This window comes from Simochromis diagramma, unplaced genomic scaffold (genome assembly GCF_900408965.1).
Source record: "Simochromis diagramma unplaced genomic scaffold, fSimDia1.1 OVJJ01000361.1, whole genome shotgun sequence".
NCBI lineage: Eukaryota > Metazoa > Chordata > Actinopteri > Cichliformes > Cichlidae > Simochromis > Simochromis diagramma.
The window spans coordinates 10831937-10853568 of NW_024386860.1; the positions used below are offsets into that span (position 1 = coordinate 10831937).

Genomic DNA, 21632 nt, shown 5'->3' on the forward strand with positions numbered 1-21632 from the left:
GCGAGAACACCTTCACTGTTTTTGTTTTCAAGTTTCAGAAGCTGTCAAGGTCAAGGCTCAGGACTTGCTCCATATGTTGAGTGTTGTTCACCTCTTAAAACTGTTTCCTTTCTCCGTGTTCTGTCCACACTAGTAAACATGCTGTGTGCTTTGAGGCCACAGAAAATTTCAGCTATTTCTAGATTTGGTGCCTCTCAGTCGAGGGATGCCTGTGTTGTGCTGGACACCTGGAAATCCTGCTATTGCAAAAGTCCAGCTCAGTCCTTCAGGCTATTTCTCATCTCCACAAAAACAGAACCCTGGAGAGGTGCTTGCAGTAGTTTTAGTTTCTTTCAGTTTTCTTTTGCAACCTACAGAAAAATTGTGTGAATTTACAGATGACTGTTATAGTGTCTTACTGTGGTAAACTCTGAGAACATGTTTAGCCAGACTGAAATTATACCGATGTCTATTTAGGAAGTACATAAATATATACTTTAGTTCTCGCGAGAACAGTAACTGCAGATTATACTAATTCACACCACAATATACAGATCAAACATGAAACTGCATTTATGTAGAAGCTTTGTCTTTAAATCTACCGATATTTAAACAGTTTGAAACAATACCTCAACTGCTCACTGCTCTGGACATTCTCCTGAAATCATGTGGACGTGAAGAGAGCGAGTCAGAATGACACAGACATAAGAGAAAACATTTAGCGTCTCATTGCTAAATATGAGGTCAGTCTCTTGATCATTAATATGCAAATTGCCATGACCACCAGTCTGCAGTCAGCTGAGACTAAAGAAGTCACTTGGATGGGTGATGAAACGTTTCTCAGAATCAAATTTGTGGGAGTATTGCTGTAGGTTTTTGACACCTGTAACTGTGACGTTTGCATCAGAAATCAACATATAGACATTCTTCATCTTACTAACAATAATAACTCGATATGATCTAGAGTCTGACTCGTCGAGGTCATTGAAGCTTTTTTTCAGATCTGACTTCAGCACTGACAACCTCCCTTGAAACTTAAATGCTGCTTTCTTAGAGCTTCCATGATGTTTGTGTCAAATGACATCAGAACCATCTTCTGTAATAACAGAACATGACAAAACAACACAGTCCAGCCTTTGCTGTTATTTATTTAATTTACTTCTCTTTGCATCTTTAACATGTTTCCAGGAAGTTCTTCTATACTCTGTCCACCACTATTTCCTCTTAGACTGCAGCCACACTTAGAGCTAAAACCACCATTAATGTGACATTTTAACAGCAATGAAATCAGGGATTATTTTTAGTATCAAGTGTGAAGCTTTGAAATATTTGGGAGATTCAGGGAGTTCTGCATCTATGTTAATGATGTTTTTGGTGCAACTTAAATAAATAAAATAATAGCCACATATTTAATTATGATTTTTATTAATATGAAAAGAGAAACTCCCACAGATATTTGAAAGAACTTCTGTCTTTGCTAGAGATGGATTTCAAGTTTGCTGGGTTGCAAAATGTCATTTAGGTGAGTGATGAAATTTTTCTCCCACTGAAAACATCCAGCTAAAAAGAATCAGCTTTTTGGGATTTACACTGTGTTCTAAAAGGTTTCTGGACAATTATTATGATTAGTATGTTGCCCCATATAGTATAATTTTATTCACTCTAAGTTCCTGTTGACACTTTACTATTTTAAGGTCACAGTTGTTTCAATCTAAATACAGTTTGTCCTCATCAGTAGTAAAGACTTCATACCTATGTGCATGTATAGAATAAGGCTGCTTTTGCTCCTTTATAGCTTTATGAAGTTACCTGATATGACTTCTGCCCACTCTCCGATGCTATCTAAAAACTTGTCTGATAAAGAAAGTTTTGTTTATGAGTATATTGTGAGTGTATTTTTGAAAATGCAAAACAGAACATAGTGAAACATAAGAGGTGGTGTCAATCTGGTGGAACCAGCACCCAATACAGGAAGCCTGAATTGTCTCTCTGCTAAAAGAGTCCTACCCTCTGACATATGAGTGTTACCCAACAGTCTGTACAGAGCTTAGATAGAACAAATGTGGATGAGGCGATTCGCCCAGCTCTAACTGCCTCAAAACGATCAGAATTTCTACCCCGGTTGTCTCAGATAAAAACCAGGGACAGGACTGGCCTTGTAGGCCCAACCTCCATCAGCCATATCCATTAATGGCAGCTCCCTTCTAGACTGGTGTACTTAACTGGTAATTAACTGGGTTAAATTTAGGGGCCTGGACAGAAGGCCTCAAGAGTCTGTTATTTCTTTTTTTTTTTTTTTGTCCCGTTTGGATCTTTAGCCATCAGAATTGTTGTCTTAAGGCCAAGATAGATGCCAAGTGGATTTATTTTACCAAGTGGATCATCATGGCCTTGCCATATTGGTCCATTTGATTGACCTTTATTATAATTATGAATTTATTTTATTTTCAGTTGCTACAAACGGGACAGACATGACTGGGGGATAGGACAGGGAGAAAGAATGAAAGAAAGAGAGGGAGAGAGAGAAAACCAAAGGGGAGAAGAGACGGTGAGAAGGGGGGGGGGAAGAAAGAAAAAACAAAAACAAAAAAAACAACAAAAAAAACCAAACAAACAAAACTCCTGGGTCACCTGTATGGAGAAAAAAAACAGAAGAGAAAGCAAACAACAAAGAGCAACATAATAAAAAAAACAGCACCATCACAATAAACTAGCTAGCAGTAGATATCAGTAGATACTGAATAATAAACGATATTGTGCAGCACGCAAGATAGACAGCGCACAATGTGCTTTGAGGCAGCAGCCAAGAAAGCTCTAGTCCGCGTCTGTGAATACCCGTGTGTACACCTGTGTGCATACCTGTGTGGATCAGCATGCTTGCATTCCAAAGGTTTCTCCATGTAACGATCTGCTAGGGAGTGTGGGGAGCCACAGCCCCGTCCTCCAGGGTATGAAGCAGGTATGGAGGAGATCAAAACTCCAGACATCCAGAGGCCCCCAGAACACAAGAGACCAAGGAAGACCAACAGAGGGGCAGCCGTGCCACTGTCCCAGTAAGAGCTGAGGAGAGTCCCAGATGAGGGCTCACTCAGCAGCTGCGGAGCAGAAGCCAGGGGGGGTTGCAGTGACGTGCCCGTGAGCTCCGCCGGCAGCCAGCTGTGCCTGAGTGACCGAGCCCCAGGCCGAGAGGCCGGGGGCACCCCACCTCCGAAGTGGCCCGAGCAAGCCCCAGGCTCCAGGCCCCGATAAGCGGCTGCCAAGGAGTGAGCCGGTGTGTACCCGGACGCCCACCCCCAGACACAAAGAACCACCAACGCACCGATACCTGAGGGAGTCCGCCACTGGCAGGGGAAGTGGTGGTGGGTGGAGATAGGCCTCCAAACCTTGGAGGGCCTGAGATGTCCCCAGAGAGGTGGCGTCTGATACCCAACCTGACATATAGACACAGACATACAGGCACACACAGACACAAACATCCATTCCCACCCTCATGCTCTCATATGCACTTACTCCACACTCAACCAACGTGGAGACAGACATAAAGAGACGCTGTACACACGATCACACTCCCCAAGCATACTCTACAAACCGGGTCTAGGTACCCTTGCCCTTGGAGGGGGGAACTGCACCCAGACCCAGGTGGTGTTACCCTTTTCCCTGCGGTGGGGAGAGGCCAAACCACAACATTAGGGTGATCCATCTTCATCAGACCCCACTTACATCACACAATTGGTACAGTTTGATAATGATTTATTTATAATGTGTTAGTTTGTTGGGTAATTTGACACTAAAAAGGAGCTGGTGACTAAGAAAAACAGGAGAAAACTATAATCAAACAAAAAAGGCCACCCCTAAAAAACTTGTTTGCAAAGGTCTGCTGGTTGGGATGAGCTGAGGAGGAATGAATAGCAGTCCATGGTTGCATTAACATATAAGTCATTTCCAGCTAGTTAGCCAATCAGTATGGTCCATCCTCTGTATCCACCAATCACGGAAAGGTACCTGCACACTAAGATTTGCATATTAGACAACACTATGACAGCAGTCGACCATCATTTTCCCTTCTTTGTCTTAATTTTAGCGTATTCCGTTTTTCTTGTAATTTAATGTTCCCTATAGTTTACCGAGAAGTTAATTAATGCACTACTAGTGTAATATTCAGATATTGTCCAACTAAGAATTTACATTACCAATGGAACAGCTTCAATGGTCACCATATCCAGGTCTTCAGTTTTCAGAGCTCGTCTGTTTTTTTCTGGAATGAAATTAATTAATAGAAATGAAAATTACTGAAGACCCCACCAAAGCCCAGAAGTTCACATAATTTGGGTGTTTTCTGTGATAACTTTGGTTCCTCAAAGACAAAAAATTTATTAATTCTTACATGTAATTTTAAAAAATGCTTTATTTATGTATATTGTCCTGATTAGTTAGGAATCACAATTTATTAACAATTACTAACTTGCCTTTATAAGTTTTTATATAAGATGAGTTAAAACTTTATGAAAAAATTGAGCAAATAAAGATAAGCTTATAACAATGGTGCTAATAATAGTAAAGGCAAAACTGGATACTGGGATATATTACAAGATATGTACAAAAATTCAGGTTAATTGATTAATGTTAGAACTAGCATAAATGTAGCATTGACACGTTGGTTGTTACATACTCAGTGTGGCTTTTCAAATGTGGCCACCATAAAATGGCCAACTCCTCACTGTTGCACATACAGCACAGAACCTCTGATTGAACCTCACACCCAGAGCTATTCAAAATTCTTGGACCAGCTGCAAATACTGAAAATGAATCTCAACATTAGGTCAAATCCACAGTAAACTCACATGAACAGAAATTTCCTCCATATGTGTAAGAGTAAGGAAGACAGGATTTTATTCATTATTAATAAATATGAAAAAATGTACTCACATTTTACATGAATGGTTTTCATAATGATTTTGTTCTTGTTTGTTGCTATACACTTCTACTGTCCAGAAAGTTCTGGTGTCATATTAGAAATGGTAAGAGAAGCTGACCCATTGCCTTTTGTGGTTTTACTTTCAATTTTTCTGTTCAAGTCTTTGTTGGTGTCAGATTTAATCCAGTTGATAGAAGATGCAGTGAAACTGCCAGCACTGCAAGTTAAGATTAAGGGAAGCACCCTTCTTCACAAATGTACTTCCACAGATTTTTAGTTCCTGAAGATCTAAAAAAAGTGCTAGAAAAATGAACAAACAAATGAATGATGACTTAAACAAGTCAGAATCTGATTTAGGGTTCCCTAGATGGGATTCTAGCACAGCATGTAAGAGGCCCCTGAGATTTGGAATAAAAGTGGTCGTATTAAGTACAAGATTTTCTGTGACAAATATAAGCTCTCTCCCCACCGAGGTATACTAAGACATCAGTTCATACCTGACAAAAAGCAGATTCAACAGTTACCATTTGTGTTTTACGTTAGTACATAGTTTTTTATTAGAACTGTCCAAAAAGAGAAAACAGGGTCTTTCCTTTGTGTTTAATCTGCATCTTTTTCACAAAAAACATTTTTTGTGTGGTAATGATTTAAACTCCTAAGACCCAAACTCTTCCATGGCATGCATTTTTTAATATCTCTTTGATATTTGGGCTGATTGGGACCTGATGAATATAAAAACAAAGAATTACCAGATTTTTTTTTTTTTAATCAAATTTTTGTGTCTGAGAAAAATGAGAGCCACGTATGAGGATATTCATTTGAAATTTCGATAGAACAGTTGCAGTATAATGTCCTCATAAGTGGATATCAGGCCCTTGTTGAGCAAGATTTAGTATTTTGGTCTAAATAACCCAAAATGTGATGTCCACATATGTGGACGCCAGGTCCTAGGACAGGGGTGGGCAATTCCAGGCCTCGAGGGCCGGTGTCCTGCAGGTTTTACATCTCACCTTGGGTCAACACACCTGAATCACAGGTTTTTTTTGTACTCTGTTGGAGATTATTTTTTCTTGGTTTGGTACTAGATGCAGAGCTAAAACTTCTTCTCACATCACATTATGTCATTGTGTGAAACTTTAATTCGAGATGTTGGAGTATCAATAACTTTATTAACGTCGCCCTATTTCCTCTTAATACCAAGCAACTAATTTTTCTTCTCTGTCAGAGACATGAGTCTGAGAACACTACGTCAAACACCATTTCTTTTTCTATTGAGGTCACATTTGTACCACATGGGCTTTCTTTTCAAAAAGAGTCTTAATTTTCATTTATTGGGATCTCATAAATGTACAGTTATTTTACCTCTTCCAAAACAAAACATTCACTCATTTACCTCACATTTTCAGCCATCGTCCATACTTCACGTTGTTGTTTAATAGGCTCTGAAACCTTTGGGCATTACAATATTTAGAAGACATAAACAATTTTTCAGTTGAATTTACACACATACACACACACACACACACACACACACACACACACACACACACACACACACACACACACACACACACACACACACACACAATATATATATGCTAAAGTACATTAAATTCTACTTCTCCTGTCTTTATTAATTCAATTTCAACATACTGAAATCGGGTTGTTTTTTTATTGATTTGTTTAGTTGAAAAATGAAAAGAGGACACCGCTGCCCACAACCACCAACATGTAGTCGTCTGATTACACCACACAGAAAACAGGCAACCAGGTTTTAGAAAAAAAAATATCAGAGCACACAAACCAGAGGGCGGTGCCCATTTCTGAAGTGAAAGTAGCATTAATGCCAGTCTTCAAATGACCTGAAATTTTATTTATTTATTCATTCATTTTATAAAACAGGAAAACAGGAAATGCGGCCCACGGCCATCAAATAAGTGGACCTCTGATCTCAAACATAAAACAAGCAACAATGGTTCCTGGTTATAACAGGTCAATAGGTTGAGACAGATTCTTCAGCATTTGGCAGCCTGTCAAAGTAACAAATGATCTTGACGTCTGTGATAAGGGGGGAAATAACAAAGCCCTCTGGAAAGTGAGAGCTCTCCTAAATACATTTCAACAAAGCTGCCATGAAAAGATTCCCTTCACAGGCCGGTGTCCTGTATGGGCTTTACAAACCAAATCCCAGAACTTCAGAGAGCTAGCTTACACAATTCCTTTTATCCATAATGGACTTCTCAGACTCATCAAAAGCTGCTTTTTCCTTTGCCTGAACTTTCATCTTCTTGCTCTAATATCTGGTGGTCATTTGCTGACATCTCTAAGTATGACTAAACTTCCACAAATATCTTCCTACCTCACTCAGGCCTCATATCATTCCATAATCAAACAGGACTTAATTTCCACTAAAAAAAAAAAAAAAAAAAAAAATTAAATTAAAAAATGAAGCAACATGATTTACCACAGGATTAAGACATAGATATAGACAAAGACAAACAGGAACACACAGACACAAACATGCATTCCCACCCTTATGAACACATATACAAATACTCAGCACTCACCCAACGTGGAGACAAACAGAAATCGACACCTTACACACACTCACACTCCCCAAACATACTCTATACCCCAGGTCCAGATACCCTCAACCCCGGAGAGACAATCGGCTCCTAGACCCAGGAGATGTTACCCTTTTCCCTGGGGTGGGGTCACGCAAGTAGTCCCTACCTGGGACCAGCTCCCCTGCTGACTCCAATGACTTCCACAAGCAGAGAAAGAGAGAGTAATGCATTGTGCTGAAAAATTATTAAATGATCTCAAGAGAAACTGCCTCTGCTTTCAAGGAGAAAACTTAAATTTCAGCTCTAACTCCCATGTGCAGGAGTATTGCTACTGTGAATGAACGGAACGGAAAAAAACCCATCCACCCAAACATGTGGTAATAATGAGTATGCGCCGTTTTGTGTGTGTGTGTGTGTGCAGTGCTTGTCTGTGCCACAGATAGCTTTTATCAAAATGTGACGATTAGCAAAAGAGTGGGTGAAGGTGTGTCACTGTGGAGATGGGTGTCAGATTATTTTTAATCCGCGATACAAGTCTTGCATAAATGCGTCAAAGTTCCGCAAAGCCTCGCTTTGCCCATCACTACCACTAACCCACAGTCAGCAGGCAATATGATTGCAATACTTTGTAGTATTAGAATTTGCAATGGTATTTGTGTCTTTACTACTTTTGCTTAGACCAGTGGATCACAGTGACAGTTGGACAGTTGGTCCTTGGTGGAGTGTTGTGCAGACACTATCAGGAATTAGTCCAGCATAATTTAACATAAGGAATCAAACAAATACAAAGTGTGATTTGTGCATGCATTATTTACTAATTCAATTAGATATTAATTATTTAAATTAAAAAAGTTGAAGACATTTACACCACACAATGACACACAGAAAAAATACAAAGGATATGAAACAGGTGAGTAAAATATGGACCAGTTTTAACAGTTTACAATGTGCTTGTTTTACACAAATTAAATAGAGAAACAGAGGTGTAGAAAATCTAACGGTTTTTTTTTTTTTTTACCTCACCAAGCAGGACCAGGCAAAATATACAAGCTGTCAGTGCAGAAGCACCAGGTTCACAGTCTCATGACAGACCACAAGATACAGACTGACTTAAGGGTTTACTCTGCCCTCTGCTGGTGAGTGTAACAAATGTGCAGAGGGCATTTAACCTACAGTAGACATGTTTTATACTCAAAATTATTAATCTCATTAAGCTATGACAGAATGTCCAGAGAGAAAAGCATCCCGGGAAGAATTTGTTGAGTAACATTTTCCCAGAACGAGAACAATATTGGCCATTAAAAAGTGCTCACCTGTTGGACGTTTCAAGCAAGTATTTATCCTTAAACGATCTAGGTAAGTTAGTATTGCCACACCTGATAGGATTTGGCTCAGATTTTATGTCTGATGATCTTTGAGGCATAACACTCCTATTTAATGGGGACTGGGATGTAAACTAGGAGTACACTAGCTGTGATGCCCTGAGGCTTGGTTTGTGCCTGCTGTCTTCTCTTGGTCCTGACTGGGGACCTTTTACATGTTAGGCAAATGTGTTCAGTCCAAAGAAGCACACTTACCCTTGCATAATAAAACATTTAAAATGTTACCTGAAAAGGTTATTAAACCAAAAACATGACAGCAAAATAACAGAGGGATTAGGAAATTATGTCCAAGTTCCAGTTCTTATTTTGCAGAGACGCAACTTTAAGACGCAGAGGTGTGGAGATGACAGTGTGAGAAAAATGGTTCAAAGTGGAATTATTCATACACAAAACCACCAGATCAAAGACATTCATCCGAGGGAAACCCACAATGAAACTCAAATTTTGTCGATTACATCATTCACAGTGGAGTACACTGGCTCGTCTTCCTCTTTCTCCTTTTCTAGTTCAGACTGTTTCAGGTCCATCTCTGTCATCATCTCCTCCTCCTCGCCCTTCACCATTTCATCTTCCTGTTTGTCTTTTATTGCTTTCTTAATTTCAGCATACTCCGTCTTTGTGCGTTCTTGCTTTCTCTCTGACTTGCTGTTTCTTTTCAATAGGGAAAAATCAATGTCTGCATACTCCACTTCTTGCGGAGCACCGCTGAGTTCAGGCACGTCTTTCTCTGCTGCCACACTTTCATCTTCAACTTCTTCTTGTGGGTTGGACTGATTGTCTTGTGTTTCTTGACCATCATATATGTGCTAGGTACAACGTAAATGATACAAGTCAATTACCAGCCTCCAAAAACCCAGTATTGCACATTAGATTGTGTCTATCTGGGTAATCTGCAATACTGCAATACTAATGTCAAAATCATGTCATGCAGTTCTTTCTTCTGTGGGTTGAAAATCAGGTTGATTCAAACCTAAATTACTTTTTCACAATGCTTACACATTCCTTACATTTTTCCATTAAGTTTAAGTTGTGGTGTTTGAAATAGCAGCAAGAAAGACAGAAATCATGGTGCTGACTGTACTATAAGACATACTATCTAACAGAAACTTCAATTTATGCATTTTTTTTTGGTAAAACTCCTAATTAAAGATGAAGGTCTATTACATTGATTGTTTGATTAAAAATCTGATATGGCTGTGTACAGAGGCAAAACTACAGAAATTCTGTCTTTATCCAACAAATTATGGATCTACAGGGAGTGCAGAATTATTAGGCAAATGAGTATTTTGTCCACATCATCCTCTTCATGCATGTTGTCTTACTCCAAGCTGTATAGGCTCGAAAGCCTACTACCAATTAAGCATATTAGGTGATGTGCATCTCTGTAATGAGAAGGGGTGTGGTCTAATGACATCAACACCCTATATCAGGTGTGCATAATTATTAGGCAACGTCCTTTCCTTTGGCAAAATGGGTCAAAAGAAGGACTTGACAGGCTCAGAAAAGTCAAAAATAGTGAGATATCTTGCAGAGGGATGCAGCAGTCTCAAAATTGCAAAGCTTCTGAAGCGTGATCATCGAACAATCAAGCGTTTCATTCAAAATAGTTAACAGGGTCGCAAGAAGCATGTGGAAAAACCAAGGCGCAAAATAACTGCCCATGAACTGAGAAAAGTCAAGCGTGCAGCTGCCAAGATGCCACTTGCCACCAGTTTGGCCATATTTCAGAGCTGCAACATCACTGGAGTGCCCAAAAGCACAAGGTGTGCAATACTCAGAGACATGGCCAAGGTAAGAAAGGCTGAAAGACGACCACCACTGAACAAGACACACAAGCTGAAATGTCAAGACTGGGCCAAGAAATATCTCAAGACTGGTTTTTCTAAGGTTTTATGGACTGATGAAATGAGAGTGAGTCTTGATGGGCCAGATGGATGGGCCCGTGGCTGGATTGGTAAAGGGCAGAGAGCTCCAGTCCGACTCAGACGCCAGCAAGGTGGAGGTGGAGTACTGATTTGGGCTGGTATCATCAAAGATGAGCTTGTGGGGCCTTTTCGGGTTGAGGATGGAGTCAAGCTCAACTCCCAGTCCTACTGCCAGTTTCTGGAAGACACCTTCTTCAAGCAGTGGTACAGGAAGAAGTCTGCATCCTTCAAGAAAAACATGATTTTCATGCAGGACAATGCTCCATCACACGCGTCCAAGTACTCCACAGCGTGGCTGGCAAGAAAGGGTATAAAAGAAGAAAAACTAATGACATGGCCTCCTTGTTCACCTGATCTGAACCCCATTGAGAACCTGTGGTCCATCATCAAATGTGAGATTTACAAGGAGGGAAAACAGTACACCTCTCTGAACAGTGTCTGGGAGGCTGTGGTTGCTGCTGCACGCAATGTTGATGGTGAACAGATCAAAACACTGACAGAATCCATGGATGGCAGGCTTTTGAGTGTCCTTGCAAAGAAAGGTGGCTATATTGGTCGCTGATTTGTTTTTGTTTTGTTTTTGAATGTCAGAAATGTATATTTGTGAATGTGGAGATGTTATATTGGTTTCACTGGTAAAAATAAACAATTGGAATGGGTATATATTTGTTTTTTGTTAAGTTGCCTAATAATTATGCACAGTAATAGTCACCTGCACACACAGATATCCCCCTAAAATAGCTAAAACTAAAAACAAACTAAAAACTACTTCCAAAAACATTCAGCTTTGATATTAATGAGTTTTTTGGGTTCATTGAGAACATGGTTGTTGTTCAATAATAAAATTATTCCTCAAAAATACAACTTGCCTAATAATTCTGCACTCCCTGTATATGTGGTTCAGCATTCCTATGTTATAGTCCACAGTGTTTTCATGAAATAATCTTAATGAGAATAACTGGGATTATGTTGATTTATCTGTTTTCAGTGATTTAGGAGGATTATGCAAAACTTACCCTTTTGGGTAACATGAAACTAGGTGGAGAAATAAAGGGTGGGCTTATGAAAAGAACCAATTAATTTTTGGTACTGATCTGTCCCTGTTTTTTAAAATTGCAAAACTTTGAAGCAAATATAATCAAATATAATTTGATTATATTTGCATGTTCGAAATAAATTATATCTATCTAAAAAAAAAAGATGAGTTTTCTTTTTCTCTGTCCTCTTTTATTGCATATATTTTCCTTAAGCAAATGCTGATGAAACAGACTGATAGAGGTTGGACGTAGTTCAAAGGTATCATGAATACACAGTAACCTACCTCCAGTACTTGTTTATCCTTGCAGATCTTTTAGTAAGTTAAAACTATATAGAAAACCAAAAGACTAAATATGTATATTTCAGTAATGAGGATATTTGTGCACAATTAAATACTTTATAATTATGTTAAAAAAAAAAAAAAAGCCAAATGAACATAAATACCTGTGGATCGTCTTGACTTGTTACCATCTCCAAAGTCTCATCCAAATTTCCAGAATTCTTTGTTTTTTTTCTGAATAAAAGGGTTTTACATTATTAAAGTCAAGTGTAAATACATCTATTTAAAAAAAACGAAAATATAATAAAAATAAGTGTCGTACCTTGAACATTTTTTAATCAAACAGCAAACAACTGCAGAAAGAACTACTCCAATCAAAAAGGCAATGATGATTTCTAAATATCCCACGTTCAAAACGGATGAGTCAGCTGTACTCAAATGGAACAACATGAAAAAGGTAATTTCAAAGATGCTTTCAATTATATACAGTCCAATTAATTGATTTTCTAATGTTTTTATAAATGCAAAGGTCTCACTTATGAAAATTAGAATACATACCTACTGTATCGGGCACACTTCGGATCATTAGATTTTTTTTTGCTTCTCCCTTTTCATTGTTGCTCACACATTCAACAGTGCTGTTGCCATAGTTTTTTACCTTTAGACTGACAGTGCTGTTGACTGTGTGATTTGACACAGTCGTTTTGATAGCGTACTCTTTGTGGTTTCCTAGGAGCGGCCATTTGATGGTAGGTAAAGGAAACCCTTCACTGATACACACACAGGTCAAAACCTCTGCTTGAAGCACACATTCAGAGACATCCTGGATCTTTGAAAACCCTGAAAACACATGACCAGAAATATAAACAAGGTAAGGTATGATTTTAAGTGTAAATATGAACTTCACATCAAACAACCGTACTATCTACTTACAAGACACAATCACACTGACAGATGATGTTACAGTTGTGTCTGGATGTGTTGCTGTGCAGGTGTACTGTCCCGAATCTTCTGCTGTCACATTCTGGATGACAAGTGTAGCTGAGCCACTGTCATTTTGCAGGTCAGTGTAAGCTCCAGTATCTTTGCTGTTTGTTTTAGAGCTAAGGTCTCTCCACATGATAAGGGCTGGAGGAAAACTATCAACACTGCAGGTCAGATTCAGAACATCTCCCTCCTTTATGATTGTATTCCCAGTGATTTGAGGTGTCCTTGTATCTGTGGAGCACATTGCAGTAGTTTTTTTCAGAATGAAGAAAATAATTGAAATAAAATGGGAAAAAACAATAATCAGCTTAGTTGTCCTCTGTGGTAACAACCATCATAAAACTATTCAAAAAGGTAAAGTCAAATTTGTCTCCAGATATTTTGCTGTACAGATGTATAGATATACAGTTCAGTGTATTCTTATCACATTTGGGATGACAAGCTGATCCAGTGTCATTGTGCAAATCAGTTTAATTGCAAAGGTCTGTGCTGTCAGTTAAGTGTCAGGACTGACAAAGCCATCCACCACTAGCAAATGTCAGTGTTGCTGTCTTTGACACTGACCTGCAGTGTTGTGCAAGTCAGTGTAATTTTCATTGTAAAGGTCTGTGCTTCCCTCATTAACAGTTATATTCCCAGGGATCTCGAGTTTCCTTTTATCTGTGGCACAGTTTTGGTTTATTAAGGAGGTAAAAAAGCACAAAGAATTATTGTAGTTTTTTTTTTTAAAAAAAGAAAAGAAAACCAGTGATGGGAATAACGGCGTTACAAGTAACGGCGTTACTTTTTTCAGTAACGAGCAATCTGACTAATTACTATTCCTATCATTACAACGCCGTTACAGTTACTAACAAGAAAATGCGGTCCGTTACTATTTTTCAACAAACAGACGATTGAAGCTGTGTTCAGCTTACCGCACCTTATTTCAGTTGCACGGAAGTAGCTGACTATGTAAGTAATCTGCGCGCTACAGTTTTAAACAGCTGCGCGCGCTCCCGCGGACGGTATTCACGATCACTTTCTAGCACAACACCTGGAGCTAAGGGGGCAAAACAATCGCACGGGTGCTGCTGTTTGACTGAGGAAGAATTAAGAAGTCGTGGTAAGCCAATCACATGACCACTTAAAGACTTAAAGGTGATATTTACCAGTTTTTAAACTGTGTTGATAGGCCACGTGACAAATCTCTGTTTGTCGACTATAATAAATGTTGTTGCCCTTGCTAGTTGGCTTCAGAAATAATGGTCAGTTTAACTAATTATTTGTACTTCATTAATGTGCAAGGTCAGTTAAGTGTTAGGACAGACAAAGCCATCCACCATTAGCAGATGTCAGTGTTGCTGTCTGTGACAGGAAGTTATAAGCAATGAAGAAAGACATTAAGATAGATGCTGGAAGCTCATGACAGCAATGCTAAGCATTATATCCAAAGCACAATGTGCCTATTATTTTAAAATATAAGAAATGGGTTCCAATGGCTCTTTAATACATAGATGTGGGACAGCTTCATATTTAAAAGTGTCTGACTACAGTTGTTTAATTTCTTTAAACTCATATTTTCAGATGCCTGAGTGAAAAAAAAGCTCTGTCTAAAAGCACAAAGTTATTTACTTACATATTACTGTTATATTGATGTTTTCCTGCAGGGTATTGTTGATATGTTTTGCTGTACAGACGTACTGTCCAGAATGTCCAGTTGTAGCATTAATTATGGAGAGTGTGGCTGATCCAGTGTCATTGTGCAGGGTTATATCAGAACCAAGTTTAGACCACATAATCAGAGATGGAGGAAAACTTTCAACACTGCAGGTCAGGTTCAGAGTTTCACCCTCCTTCACATTTGTGCCCCCTGTGATGTTAACTTCCTTCACATCTGTTACACAAAAATACAAATTACACAATAATGAAACTTCTCTTTTTCTCTTTCCAGCAAGAACAGTTGACCAAGAGAGCACACTGCTTTCAAAAGAATTCAGCATACAAAGTTATATAGTAAAAATACTCACAGTTTACTTTTAAAGTTGAACCCTCCTCTGTAGTTTTTTCTCCAGTGAAGCGGATTTTACAGGTGACATTGGTGTTGTGGTGTTCAGCAGAGGAGTTGAAAGTCAGAGTTGAAATGTGTCTTTGTGTGAAAGCAGTTAGAGTTTTAGTCCTGAAAGAAGTGCTGCTTCCTGTAATGTAAGATTCAGTCCCTCCTGCTCCTCTCCATGTCCAGGTGATTTCAGGAGCAGATCCAGAGCAGAGACCAGGAGCAACACAGGTCAGTGTGGCCTGCTGTCCCTCCGTCAGTGTGGGAATCTTAACTCTGGGTTTCTGACTAAGACCTAGTGGAAACATAGAACGTAAGAATAATCTGGTTAACTGCCTGAAGTTCATCAACTACTTATATTTTGGCTTAAATTATAGGAAATTATGTTAAACAGGTAGATGTGGAACATAAAGTGTTGTATTTCGTTCTAACTGCACACAGGGGTAAATAAATGTGCAAAATCACTTTATACTTGAGACAACAATTAATAAATAAAGTAGCACAAAAACCAATATTTATTCTCAACATCCTTTTTTTGAGGCAGTGTTTGTACCTTCAACTGAGACAGTTGTCTTTTGAATAGATGTAAATCCATCTTCTCTCCAATTTATTTCACCATTAACTCTGATCCGATACAATCCAGAATCCGACTCTTTGAGATCATTAATGATGATGCTGCAGTTTTTCTGTCTTATATCAGGCTCTAAGAGTGACACACGTCCTTCAAAGCCATACTGAACGCGGATATTGTTTTTGCTGTGAAATATTATTTCATCATCATAGACACATCTTGAATTTGCTTCACATTTGTACCAAACTATATGTTTGGGTGTAAATCCAAAACCAGTAGCGAAAGAACACGGGATCACAACACAGAGTCCAGCCTCTGCTGTTAGTGTCTCACTAAGTGTGATGCAGTATTGTCCACTGCATTGTTGTGATGTGCCTGTTAATACAAAGGAGGAGGTAAAAAAAGAGGAAAAGAATATTTGGTTCATCTGAATAGTTGTATAATGCACAAGTCAGGTGACAGTGATCTTATTAATTTATGTGAACTTTAAATTCTGTTACATGAATTTATACTTATAATTTGATTGCATGTCAAAAAACCACTTTTACTCTACACACACATGCACACGCGCACACACACGCACGCACACACACACACACACACACACACACACACACACACACACACACACACATAACCGCATAAAACAAAACACTAATAAAGCAGAATTAGAAGAATATAAAGAAGAAGAATCAAACCTGTTTCAGCACACACACACAAAAGGAAAATCGCCCAGATCAGAACAAACATCCTGACTTGATTCTCGGCACGTTCAGTCTCTCCCTCCAGAGACAAACTTTATTGCAGCAAATGAAGTAAAGAGAGATTAGAACAAAGGAAATGCAACATTTTACGTCACACATCGCAATACAGGATGTTGCATGCTTGGTTATTCCATAGTTATGTACCAGTTTTACCGACTGTGCCAACACCACTACCCTAAAGTTTTTATGGTAAACACATTTCATGAATTCAAGAAGTGGCTTCCATCTAGCAAGTTTTTTGACCAACACAGTTCACACTTTTATATAATCCTGCGGCTCATTTAGTGTTTTAAAATATATTTTCCACAAAAAACATTAAATGTTTGTTTTTTTACCTCTTTTCTCTGGTCTTTCACCACTCCTCTCTCCACCGTGATCTCAGCTGACCTTTATCCTTGAAGTTTCTCTTTCTCGATTCTCTATTTTCTTTCTTCCTTCTTTTTACAACAGGATTTCAGGAAGTGTGAGTACATGTTCAAATTGAATTAGGGCAGACCCACTTTTATGAAGTTATTATTTTATATCGCACTATATATGCTCTAATAAAAAAACTCATCAAGTAATGAAAAAACAAACCTTTATAAAAACAACAAAAAGATGCTCCATGACTGAAACTTTATAAAGATAGGTTGTTGCTGAGCACTGGGAAAAGTTAAGTAGGTTTATTTCCAGGTTTGTTAGATACAATGAATACAAAAACAGGTGCAAGAGAAAAAGAGAAAAAGGCAGGATATGTGAGAGTCTCGGACATTGACAGAAGTATTTTTTGAATGTTAAATTCATGAAATACTCTCAGTTTGGTTATGTTCCTTAGATTTTGGTTTCATTGGTTTGGTTTGGTTGCTAGTGTAATTGTTTATGTCTTCAATACTTATATAACAATAACTATTTTAATGGTTTTGGGTTTATGTTTTCTTTTGATTTGCCTTCTGTTTATTTTGTCTGTGAAGGTTCTCAGTCATCCAGGGCATTCTAGTCTAAGGAGCTTGGAAAGAAAGGCGTCTTGACTTCTTTAGCTTTGTGAAGACGTTTCACTTCTCATCCGAGAAGACTTTCCAGTTCTAAGAGCAAATGGTGGAGAGTCCCAGATTTTAAACCCTATGGGAGTGTCCCCCTGTTTTATGGGCACCCTATTGATCCTCTACCTAATCAGACAAGCTGTGGTCGCAAATTTTGAAGCTATCCTGATAACCTTATCCCACCAACGATGTGGAGATTCAACTTTTTTTTTTTAGATCCACTTAAAATCAAGCACTCAAAAAGATGCTCTGGAAAAAAGTAGAATTCTTGGAACTGAGTTTAATACATTGAATCACATGAACAGCAGGAAAAATACATACAGACATTTAGCAAGAGAATTACATAGCAGAAAGCAAGAAAAGCAGTACAGGCTCAAGCACAGACAGCAGAGCAACACAGAGATGGACAGAAAGAAGCAGCAGGAAGAAAGTGCTGGGGTGTCATCTGGTCCCCTAATATATAGGGACCAGTATCCCCGCCCCCTGCTGCTGGGTAACTTTCCCACTCGTCCTGAATCGTCCAGAGGCCAGTCAGGACCCTTTGGCTTTTTCTTATCACAATTGGGCTAACCCTAACCCAAACATCGCACATTAATCCTAATTATTATATCTTACACAGCAAGTGGCACAATCTGATCTTATACAATATGTTACATGCATAACATGGTGATTCTCATATATAAAAACACTTTATTGTAGGTTTACAATAAAGTTTATTGGCGATGGTGAAGCTAAGGAGGAGAGAAAGCCCAAGTAATAAACACCCGTTTCAAAGAACCAACCTGTGTCTGTGTTGTCGTGAAGAGTACTACACAATAAATATGTGTTAATATAAATTAAACTGGGCAGATATCATTAAAAAGTATTTTACATGTGCTATACTTGTAGGGTAGTGTGGACCAATTGAGAAGAACAAGAACTGAACTTTGAATCACAATAATCCTTCAAAATGTTTTTCTTAAAGTCATGATGACTGAATGCGACAGTCTCATCTGTAATCTTACCTTCACTACTTTATGAAATGTTTATACATAAAATGAATATTGCATGGATTTGCACTACCATGAGTTGACCAACATGGCTGCTTCTTTCATGTTTCAACATTAGGGATCTGTGTATCAACTTTTTGACAACAATTCAGCTTTACTAAGAATCCTCTAGAATAAGTTTTCTCATCATTACTATTTTTTGATCAAACAAATACTAAATGTCTACTTAATGTATACTAGTGTCTGTGTTTTAGGAAGAAACTCTCCTCCTGGCAGGGTTGTTGCATCACAGACTCAATCATATTCCCTTCAAAGAACAGAATTTTTTTTGTGCCAATTAAAATACATTAGCATTTTGTAAAAATCTGCATTACTAAAATTCTATTCTAATATAAAAAGAAAGAAAGATGTGTTGTTGTTTATGTAAAGGGAATACTTAAAGCGATTTTAGGTGTCCGCATTTTGCTCGTTTGCTGGTTCATTATTAGATTTTGGATAACTAAAATAAGTTAAAAAGCTGTAATGTATTTAAAAAAACATGGATTTTTAAAAATGTACATTGCTGCAGCACTTCTTCTCTAACAGCTTATAGTTTAATCATACACATGTGAGCCACAGTTCATGTACTAAGCAGTCCACAGGTTAATATACAATGACCTTAAACTTTTAAACATTACTTGTTTATTCCTCTTCTAATTCATCTGTTTTCAGTAAGTTTGTCTTTTGTGAAGATTATGCAAAAATTCTTTTACTGAATTTCAATGAACTTGCTTTCAGCTAGGATGTGCATATTAAAGGAGCAAATGAATTTTGACATACAAGTGGCCCTCTTTCTTTAAAATTACAGAACCTTGAAGCAGGAGGAGCCCTTAAGGACAACAAAATACTGCAACTGTAATCTAGTCCCTGTTACTGTTTCCATTTCTGATTTCCCATCAGCATTATTTTTTTTATCATGACCTTGCTCTGTGACCACATAAATCTGATGATTTTGATGTGTTTGAATTACACAGATTTTTTTATTTTTTATTTTTATTTTTTTACAAAAGAATAGCCTGTACTACAAGCAAGTTGTTCAGGAGCAGTGTTTGCTTTGAAAGAGAAAACACACATCCCTTTAGGGTTATGTCAGCAAGGGTATCCGGTGTAAAAATCTGCCAAATCAAACATCACATACGTCCCCTGAAGAAACCCCTTCTAAATGTGAGACTCTGTGAGTCTGTTTTTGCACATATCTTAAGGAATAACTGCCTGACACTTGTCCAAAAAAGCTGTAAAGTTCAACAGGTTTCACAACATTGTAAAGAAATGCAATTTTTCTAGCTGCCCACAGAGGTCGACAAATGTGCAAAAACCCCCATTAAGATAATAAAAACAGCTGTAACAATATACTTTTTATGTGCTCATTTTTAATCTAACTTTTCAATTTAAAGGGTGTTAAAGAGAAATTACACATCAGTTATATGTAATAAACATACAAACTTACCAGGCAAACACAACATAAATGAAAATAAGCACAATTATGAGGACAGAAAAGTAAAGAGAAGCACTGACAAATGATGAGCTGTAGTAAGAATAGAAGACTATAAATGTTAGGGTTAATGTGTTGTAGGTTGTCATTTAAAAAGCTAGAACGCTTTTGTTTGCTCCCTATGTAACCCACGCATATGAGTATGTGCACAACCTTCATAATGAGAAAAATCTGCCTTGAGAAGAACAGACTCCACTCAATGAAGGAAGCCACCTGGCGGGACAAGGTAACAACAACATCCTGGTAGGGCTGCATCATATAACCACTCACATCATATAACCACGCTTGCACAACACACTTTGTAAACATATATAGTAATTTGTCTTAGTTAACACAGCAACAAGCTTTATGAATATTCATGTGTGTAAACAATAAAAGCAACCTGCAGGGGGAAGCAAGTTGAAGTGGGTTGGAGACAACTGCTTCCCTCGCGGTGAGTGTAAACCAGAGCTCTGTGTGACCTCGTTCCTGAGTGAGTTTCTGTTTATCCAGCAGTATCAGAGGTGAAACTCTGACATTGATTTGCAGGTGTTTGCTTGGCAATACACTTAATATGTTAGTTAGCAATGGCAAGGAAGGAACAAGAGAAAACTGAGTGTCTGGTGTTCTATGAGGGTGTAGCCCTATTTTCTCACCTGCTTCTCCCAGCAATTCAGTTCAATTCAATTTTATTTATACAGCGCCAAATCACAACAACAGTCGCCTCAAGGCGCTTTATATTGTATAGTAGACCCTACAATAATACATACAGAGACAAAACCCCAAACAATCATATGACCCCTTATGAGCAAGCACTTTGGCGACAGTGGGAAGGAAAAACTCATTTTAACAGGAAGAAACCCCCGGCAGAACCAGGCTCAGGGAGGGGCGGCCATCTGCTGCAGCCTTTCTCAGTGGTCTTCTGCAGCCAGTGATCCATCAATGGCAATCAGCAGAATGACATTTAAGACAAGCTCAGCCCTTCACTCTGTTGTCAGCTACCTCACGGTGGTACCCAGGCTTTCATGCTAGTTGTTGTTCATGTTTTTTAAATAAAACTATAATTTTTTTTTTTAGAAAAGCAAACAAAACACCACATTTTCAAAAGGTTTGGCAGGTGTTTTCTCGTTTGTTTGTTTGGGGTTTTTTGTATTACTTAAACATTAAGTGGTAATCCAATGAGTGCCAGCAGTGGCCCACAGCTCAAGTTTGAGACCCCTGATTTAAAAAGATTGTTGCCTCGAATTTGTACCTGTGGATCATTTCTTAGGAAAAGTTCAAGGTAGAGTAGTAAACTTTTTTTGTGTCATTTTCCAGGTGATATATTCATCTCTGTAATTATTTCTCTGCCTGACTTTCTGGATATTTGGCTACTAGTCTTTTCTTTTCATAATTTCTACCTTGTCATGCTGTCAAACTCAGTGCTGACATCATTGGATGATCATGCCGGCCTTCTCAGAGCCAATCAGCATCCGTTTTGTGTGCTATAAATATATATAAGACTCCTTTGTTTACAATTTTAATGGACTCTATGTATAAGTTGAAATAAAAAGTGTAGTTTATTACATATAAAACATTCCCTACAATGCAATGTAAAAAATAACAAAACAATAACAGACTGCCATTACAACAGCACAGCTTTCTGAAACTTGTGACTGGAAATCTGACGCCTGA

At 38.3% G+C, this 21632-nt stretch overlaps 1 protein-coding gene across 3 annotated transcripts in view; it reads right to left on the bottom strand.

The window, feature by feature from the left end:
- Positions 1-8420: 8420 nt before the first annotated feature.
- The window catches only part of LOC120732719 (sialic acid-binding Ig-like lectin 10), a 30801-nt gene continuing 17589 nt past the window's right edge, over positions 8421-21632 (bottom strand). For 2 of the 3 annotated variants that reach the window (XM_040030502.1, XM_040030503.1), the window contains exons 7-11: positions 13020-13304; positions 12645-12926; positions 12409-12514; positions 12251-12320; positions 8421-9649 (exon numbers count right to left, since the gene is read on the bottom strand). In XM_040030502.1, coding sequence (XP_039886436.1) covers positions 9281-9649; positions 12251-12320; positions 12409-12514; positions 12645-12926; positions 13020-13304 — 1112 coding nt within the window. In that variant the 3' untranslated portion in view covers positions 8421-9280. Of the gene's footprint in view, positions 9650-12250; positions 12321-12408; positions 12515-12644; positions 12927-13019; positions 13305-14688; positions 14947-15079; positions 15401-15658; positions 16052-16374; positions 16473-16775; positions 16862-21632 lie in introns of those variants that run through there. The other variant, XM_040030504.1, reaches the window with a different exon arrangement.